General features: G+C 32.2%; 1 protein-coding gene across 1 annotated transcript; it reads left to right on the forward strand.

Moving 5' to 3' along the window:
* The first annotated feature begins 3,237 nt into the window (after nt 1-3,237).
* On the forward strand, nt 3,238-7,574 carry LOC134693767 (uncharacterized). The gene is made up of 3 exons (XM_063554673.1): nt 3,238-3,492; nt 4,120-4,323; nt 6,340-7,574. Exons 1-3 carry the CDS (start codon nt 3,429-3,431, stop codon nt 6,600-6,602), a joined length of 531 nt encoding a protein of 176 aa, XP_063410743.1. The 5' UTR covers nt 3,238-3,428; the 3' UTR covers nt 6,603-7,574.
* The last annotated feature ends 1,196 nt before the right edge of the window (nt 7,575-8,770 follow it).

Raw genomic sequence — 8,770 nt, forward strand, 5'->3', positions numbered from 1 at the left:
TTGTGAGACAAAATTGACCAATGTGATCAACAATATTGACAAAATTGACTTTTGTGAGACAAAATTTCCCAATGTGAGACAAAATTGACTTTTGTCTCAACAAAATTGACAAAAGTGAATTTTGTCTCAACAAAATTGACAAAATTGAATTTTGTATCAACAAAATGGACAAAATTCTTTTGTCTCAACAAAATTGATTTATGTCACACGAAAGTCAATTTTGTCTCCCGAAAGTCAATTTTGTCGTCACAAAAAAAATTTTGTCGTCACAAAATTGACTTTTGTCTCAACAAAATTGACAAAATTGACAAAATTGACTTTTGTCTCAACAAAATTAACAAAATTAACTTTTGTCTGAACAAAATTGATTTTTGTCTCAACAAAATTGACTTTTGTCTCAACAAAATTGACTTTTGTCTCAACAAAATTGACTTTTGTCTCAACAAAATAAACAAAATTGACTTTTGTCTCAACAAAATTAACAAAATTGACTTTTGTCTCAACAAAATTAACAAAATTGACTTTTGTCTCAACAAAATTGACTTTTGTCTCAACAAAATTGACAAAATTGAATTTTGTCTCACAAAAGTCAATTTTGTCTCACAAAATTGAATCTTACCTCACACAATTGACTTTTGTGATTTAATTTCCATATCAGGTAACAAAAGTCAATTTTGTATGCAAATATGTTTATATTATTTGCATACCTTTAAGACAAAATTGACTTTTGTCATGACATATATGAATTATGTCTACAAAAATAAATTTTGTTATGACAAAAATGAAATTTGTTTACACAAATGAATTTTGTCTATACAAAATTGAAGTTCTCACAAAACAAGTCTATAGCACATAGTTTTGTAAGACAAAAATGATTTTGTTATGACAGAATTGAATTTTGTACAAAACCACAAGAGTCCCATTCGGCGCCCCGTACGTTGAACATGAAATCCATAAAAAATTTGTATTCCACGAAATTAATGAATCCACAAGTATATAGTCTCAGCAGTCATTGGTGGGCAATTAGTGGACATGTTTAAACATTTCAAAGAATTGATGATAGCTTCCTGTTTGCTTGTGTCTGTACTAGCAACATTCCTTACACATCTTATACATGTCATCGTTCATCATACTTTAATGGGGTTTGTTTTTTGTTCTAGGTATGTGTGCAGGATTACAAAGCGTAGGTGAGTATATAAAAAAGAAGATGTGGTATGATTGCCAATGAGACAATTGTCCATAAGAGACCATAATGACACAAGCATTTTAACAACTATAGGTCACCATACGGCCTTTGACAATGAGCAAAACCCATATCTCATAGTCCGCTATAAAAGGCCCCAATAAGACAATGTTAAACAATTAAAAACCAACGGCCTTATTTATAAAAAAACCAAGAATGTGTCCACAGTACACAGATGCCCCACTCGCACTATCATTTCCTATGTTTAGTGGACCTTGAAATTAGAATAAATTCTCAAATTTGGCATTAAAATTAGAATTATCTCGAGCTCATCAAAGGGAACATGTATACTAAGTTTCAAGTTGATTGGACTTCTACTTAATCAAAAACTACCTTGACCAAAAACATTAACCTGAAATTTGCACTATGATTTGCTATGTTCAGTGAACCGTAAAATTGGGGTCAAAACTCTAATTTGGCATTTAAATTAGAAAGATCATATCATAGGGCACATGTATACTAAGTTTCAAGTTGAATTGAATTCAACTTCATCAAAAACTACCTTGACCAAAAACTTTAACCTGAAGCTATCGTAGGTGGGGCATTAAAATGAACGGAAAACAAATATGTAACACATAAACAAACGACAACCACTGAATTACAGGCTCCTGATTTGGGACAGACACATATACATGTAACTGTTATATTACTAATATATATAACAACAAACCAGTGTGTGGTATAATAGAGTATGTCATCATTTGTAAAGGTTAAAAACAAATTATACCGCCACTCTATTTTCCTTTCCTCCAACAAAATCGTTCGTCAAAAGTTGTTTATCAGAATGTCTTCATTTTCCTTTAGTGGCTTGATAGGTGTGCATTGTAACGTGTGAGCACTTGTCGAATTTATTCTTCATGTTAGTCAATAGCTAGTCACTATCTGATAACGCTGATACAACTGACATCATATTAATTTTGGTCAACAGTTATATACAATTAATCAATCGAAATATACCGCCGCACATCAAGAATAGTTATGAATTAACTTAGCAAAATGTTGAATACACCTTATCGCTATAAAGCAAAAACAAAATATTTGACGCCACAATGGAAAAGTGATTGTTGTTGACGTCAGAAGTTCAAGCGGCCGGGTCAGCCGGGATTAACGATACGGTGTATTAATAAAATTGAGAATGAAAATGGGGAATGTGTCAAAGAGACAACAACCCGACCATATTAAAAACAACAGCAGAAGGTCACCAACAGGTCTTCAATGTAGCGAGAAATTCCTGCACCCGGAGGCGTCCTTCAGCTGGCCCCTAAACAAATACATACTAGTTCAGTGATAATGAAAGCCATACTAATTTCCAAATTTTACACAAGAAACTAGAAACTAAAATTAAAAAAATACAAGACTAACAAAGGCCATCGGCTCCTGATAACTACTGTTTCTGATCTGTCTGGACTTTGCAAATGCACAATTTTTGATTATTTATAAGTAGATGCTAGTTTTCCCAAAATACAGAACCTTTTTGATGCAAAATTAAAAACACAGTTTCAGCGCTTGGATTTTTTTTCAGAGAGAGAGAACAAAATAATGAAATATTTGATTAACAGGTGTCTTACAGTTTAGAAAAAAAAATTGTAATATACTGTAGTGACAAATGATAAGTGATGTTAAAGTAAATGGATCTGAAAAGGTCAAGGCCACTTCTACTTTTGTTATGTCATAAATGGTAAAAAACAGAAGGTTCAAGATAAACGCAATTTTGTAATGGCAGCTCTTCAAATGAATAAGCATTTTGTTTTTTCATCCTTTGCAGTATATGCTTGTGATTCAACAGTTTGTGTAGCATTCTCACGAACAAAAATCTGAAAAATGTACTCTGGTTGCAATACTAAATGTAGGTGGGTAAATAATTACTAAATTGATATGTTTCATTAAATTAATCCTTAAAATAGACATGCAATGGTTGAAATGACAATCTTTCTAAAAATAAAGGTTTTCGTAGAAAATGAAATTTGTTTAACTGATAATATGATTAAATGTTGTTCCTGTTTGTAGTTTAAGTGAATAGGTACAGAATACTTCACAAGATTATAAATCATTGTTAAAAAATGATAGGTTCAAAAAAGTTGCAAATCGATATCGTAATTCAAACACTATTATCTTGAATGTATAACTGTGTGTCTAGATAACGCTCACATAGTATAGTTGTATAAAAGGAAGTATTAGTACATGTATGATGTGCTTAATCAGAAGTTGGATTATTTGTGTGTTTTGTTTAGGACTTGTATTGTATTCAGGTTTGTAGATGTGTACAAGCTATTTGTAATGCTATTGTTTCTTAAATATGGGCCGGGGTTTTGGATGTTTATGTAAGCTATTCCAACTATGAAGTTATTTATAATTTGTTAATGTAACTATTTTTCTATTTAAATTGAATTATTCGCGACTTAGTCAATTCTGTAGAAAAAACTGGTGTGTATGAACAATTTTCTGTTTATATTTTCTATTCGAAACTGGTTCGGAACGTAGGAAACGTAATTCGAATCCCAAATCGAGAGGATAATGTTTTGGACATTTTTGTACAGTTACCAAGACGTATTTGTGCTAGATTTTGTAATTTTCATTTAAAAAACTGTTTAAAACAACTTATTTTTAAATCGAAACTTCACCTGGAGAATTCGAGCTTGACCTTATTATTTTTATTTTTGGGATATTTTCGTTTTTTTAACTTTTTTGCGGGAACAGTCTTTATATATTAGTATCTAATTTAGTTTCCTGTACTTTTTATGGATTCCTCTAAAGAAGATAAACTCTAAAAAATGTAAAACAATTCAAACAAGAAAATAAAAGCCTTGTTTATCACAAAAAAAGCGAAGTGTGTTGAATGTTAAACGTACAATTTAAAATAATTCTTGTATATCCAGATGCGTTATGGTGTTACCAATGTGGTGATAGTTCGATCGAAGGACCATGTGTAACAGACACAGCCGGCATGGAAGCCGAGTACATCAGACGAAATGCCTCTCTAAAAGAGCCGGACAAGGATGAGTATAAAGCACCATATAAATATTTAAAGGATTGTTCAAACACCAGTGACATCTGTATTATAGAAAGAATTGAAGAACAGGGTGAGATATATCATGATAGATTGCCGAAAAAAATAATAACAAAAATACAGAACTCAAAGGTGGGGTAATTTGATAGAAGATGGACGAAAGATACCAAAGGGACAGCCAAACTCATAGTTCTAAAACAAACTGACAACGCCATGGCTAAAAAAGAAAAAAGACAAAACGACAAACAATATTACACATAGGGAATCCACAAAATATGGCCAATAGAACGAATTTAAAACAACTGTCATATTTCTGATTTAGGACAAGCATTTTCATAAGAAAATGGTGTGTTAAACCTGGTTTTTTATCCAATAAGCTACACCACCCACTCGTATGACAGTTGTTAACAATTTCCGCTTTTTTTGACAAAAATGGATGAGCAGCCCAGACAGACAAAATAGGTTCGTGTTATTATAATTGGGGAAACAACGGCTGAAACAGTGTACACGTACATCAATCACATCACGCCACTGACAAAAAAATTCTAAATGCACAGGACATTTGCGCTTTTATATCTGTAAAACGATAGGATTTTGCGCTTCAAATACTATGGACATTTGCGCTTTTTATTTTGATTCACCTGTAATAAATTGACCGGACATTTGCGCTTTTTACTTATAGTCGTCTACCTGAAAATGAATTTAACTTATATTTATCAATTTATCATTAGTAAGAAAAATGGTTCAGAATCCTACTATGCCCACTATAAGGAACAGTCTACTCGACTCATCCATTTTTGTTCTTTCGTTCTTATGATGAACAGGCACCCCAGTCAAGAATTGAGAAAGAGAAACTTCATTATGTATTTGAAACGTTGGTGCAATACTAGTCATAACAGATAATAAGGGCTAAATTGTTCACTCTTGGACATTAGATATCAAGCGAAAACTGACCTGTGATGACTGTACGTGATTTAATGTCTTTAAAATGTTTACTCATAGCTCTATATAAACTTTAAATATATATCAAAGTGCTATAACATGAATGTGCTATGAAGTTATATTGAAACTTTTAACGATAAAGGAAAATATTACTTTAACTCTGCCAGGTCAGACCTGTCAGTTCCAAATCCGGATAAAAGAGGATGAATAGTAATAAAAAACAAATGTTGCAAAAGCGCAAATGTCTTATATAAAAAGTGGAAATGTCTTTTTTTAAAAAGCGCAAATGTCCTATGATTTGAAGCGCAAGTGTCCAAATAAAAAAGCGCAAATGTCCTATGAAAAAGCGCAACCGTCGAGTGCCGAATTCTAAACAGACACATGTACAAATCAATCTATCAAAAACAAAGAGAAGATACATAAGTGAAGTTTTTTAATACATTTATGTGTCCGAAATTAGTATGCACGACGATGCATTAAAAAATGGAGGACAGAACTACAAAATACTGTACAGTACTACCGAATTCACCAACTCTGTCTAAAGACGGACCATTCAAAACATGGACTAACAACAACACATAGTGACGATAAACCGACAAAGTACAAAATCTAATTACCTAGACCGTATGACGTAAACTATGGAACGCACGATACAAAACAGTTTAGCTATCAACGCAACAACCACTAAATTAATTAATCAAATAATAAACCTCGCCAATTTGGAAAGCACATCATGGCTTCTACAGGAAAATGACAAGGACAGACACGGAAGTTTGTTGCATATATTGCCCCTGAAAAACACTCGGCTCCTACATGTAAAATGTTTAAATATATAAGATCTCGTCCTGCAATATAATTGATTTCAATAAGACTTGTTAGAGGTCAGACAGTATCTAAATCTCATGAAACATTCTACACAATTAATGAAGATGTCATGCATGTACATGTTTCGAGTCAGTAAACAAGTTTAAACATCTTACTCAAATGCATGTCTTGTATTTTTAAACGAGTTCGATTCTCCTTCTCCATCTCCAGATTTGACGATACCATATGCCTCTTGTGTACTAGTAATTGTTACTTCATCTTTGACCAAATACTTCTTTGTATGTAACTATGTAGTTTTTTTTTCATTATTATATTACTACAGGACAAACACACGCCTATTTACGGGACTGTCACACTACCGGAGGGAGCTACTCGATTCAAGATCCGAGGTTTGATTACCTTGACTCTAGTCTCAATCACACCACGTGCATCTATGAAAGGGGATCTAGTAAGAGATTGGTGTGTGTAACAATCTGCGATACAGACTTTTGTAATGGACCTCAGATTGATGGTGGATCGATTTTGCAAATACAAATATGGCTGAACGTATTATGTGCTGCTGCAGTTATTTTAAGACAAATCTAGAATTGTTTTTTTTTTCCCAAATGGAATCTCTGTGTTTTTAACGCAAATAACGCAAATAACTTACTATTTATTCTTTTTTATTTCGTTGGATACACATTTTCGTGGATTTTGTGGGTACAGGTGAACCATGCATTCAAATGCTCAACGAATTACAAATGTTCCTTAGGCTTGTACCCACGAAAATAAATGAATCCACATTATTATTTTAAAGATTTTCATATCTCCCCGAAAGAAACAATACTTGTGGAATATGAAACAAAAATTTGAGTGCGTCTATCTGTAATCATGTACCAGTACCTAATGTCTGTGGTATCCCCTCCATTTAATAAAACATTTAAGATAAAATGGTTGTTAAATTTATATGCCAAGCAAATGCTTTCTTGGCAGTTTTAAACAGAATGATGTTAATTATATAGACCACTAAGGAGGACTGGGTAATAGAAATATTGTCACCTGGTACTCTTCATACCGGCAGTAGAACGCTTGCCAAAGTGGGCGTCTTTGCAATGCCAGACAGACACTTTTAGACTGAGCAACACAAACACCTGTGTTCTCCGGAAAGTCAAACAGATTCTGCTCCACAAGTGGCTCCTATCGTTATGCTCATATATGTACAAATCGGTGATAAGTGTAATGCGGTAAGTCACATTCGAGGAAAAGAAGACGGGAATTAATATGATAAAAAGTTAAACATGAGATTTTATGATAAATGCTATGATAATAGGAAACCGGGAAATTTTCAAATGTATTCTAATTAAAGATAAAAAGAAGATTGCGTGCGGAAACTGACAAAATTTAAAAACCAGAAATTACTACTTTGAGTCAAAATCAAAGATGTGTATCACGATTTTCCGGAAACAGGAAAAACTTGTCAAATGTAGTTTAATTTAGACTGTTGTTAATATTTTCATATATATCATGGAACAATGCTTTATTACTATTTTTTTTTAAATTGGAAAAATAAATATTTTTCATAAATATGATGATTTGTGTTTTTTGGAAACAAACATTAAGTAGGAGTTTCACAACATTTGGTTGAGACAAACTTAAGATAGAAAGCTAATCTAATTTTATACGTATAAAAGAACTCACATACATTTATTAGTCAAGGAGACAAATATTCATAGAATTTACAACTATACGTCATCATAGTTATGGCAATTAAATGTAGCAATGAAGGAAAACAAATACCGCATTGTTACATTTTGTAGCTATAAAAAGCTTCGAATTGACAAATGTAAAACAATTCGAACGAACTAACTAAAGGCCATATTTATATATACCAAACACTGGACAAAAAACAAAACAAAAAACGAATTTCAGGCTCCTGACTTTGGAAAGGCACATGTGTATGAATATGATGATTCTGTTAACACTTCTATTACAAAGACTTGTAAAAGCTTAAATTGAACTAAGATTTCGTATAGATGTATGAGTATTTGGATCGTTCGCGTACGGTCTGTCTAATATTAAGAAGTTGGTCCAGTTTAGTAGATACAAATGCATACAACAGATCAATATAATTTAAAACTCTAAAATTAATATAAAATAGTTCAATTGTAATTGAAATAAAAACTTCATATTTTTTTTTTAAAGTTCATGCTAATTTTAAGTCTGTTAATCTCTTGTACATGTATTTATCATGTCGATCTGTAATGCGTGAACTGAAAATAGGATAACTGAAATTGAAGATATCGGAAGTAAACATTATGTAGGAGGACAATTCATTTAGAATATTTAGAAAATATTTTACAATATATTTCAATCCAAATCGTATTTCAATGTTTGAAAGGATGTTGAATTCAAAATTGTACCACAAATTATGCATAATACAATGTATACCAAACAAAATCTCAACAAGCTATTTTACTGTAGCAGGACCAATTCTGCTGGAGATTCGCGAATTCAGACCTCAGCTTGTTCTGGTTTGTGAAATGATTTATACAGAGATGATGGATGCCAAACGTAACAGCGCTATAAAATATCTAAGTAAATGAAAACCAAAAACTCAAAACAATATATAATTTTAATCAACAAAGTACAATTTTTATCATGCTATACCAAATGTAAATAGAAATGGAGCATTCAATGCCCCATATTAAGAAGGTACAAAACAAATGCACTAACCTACAGGGTGGTTGGAAAGGTTGGTTTTACTTGGTAGGACT

Source organism: Mytilus trossulus, chromosome 12, assembly GCF_036588685.1.
Source record: "Mytilus trossulus isolate FHL-02 chromosome 12, PNRI_Mtr1.1.1.hap1, whole genome shotgun sequence".
Taxonomy (NCBI): domain Eukaryota; kingdom Metazoa; phylum Mollusca; class Bivalvia; order Mytilida; family Mytilidae; genus Mytilus; species Mytilus trossulus.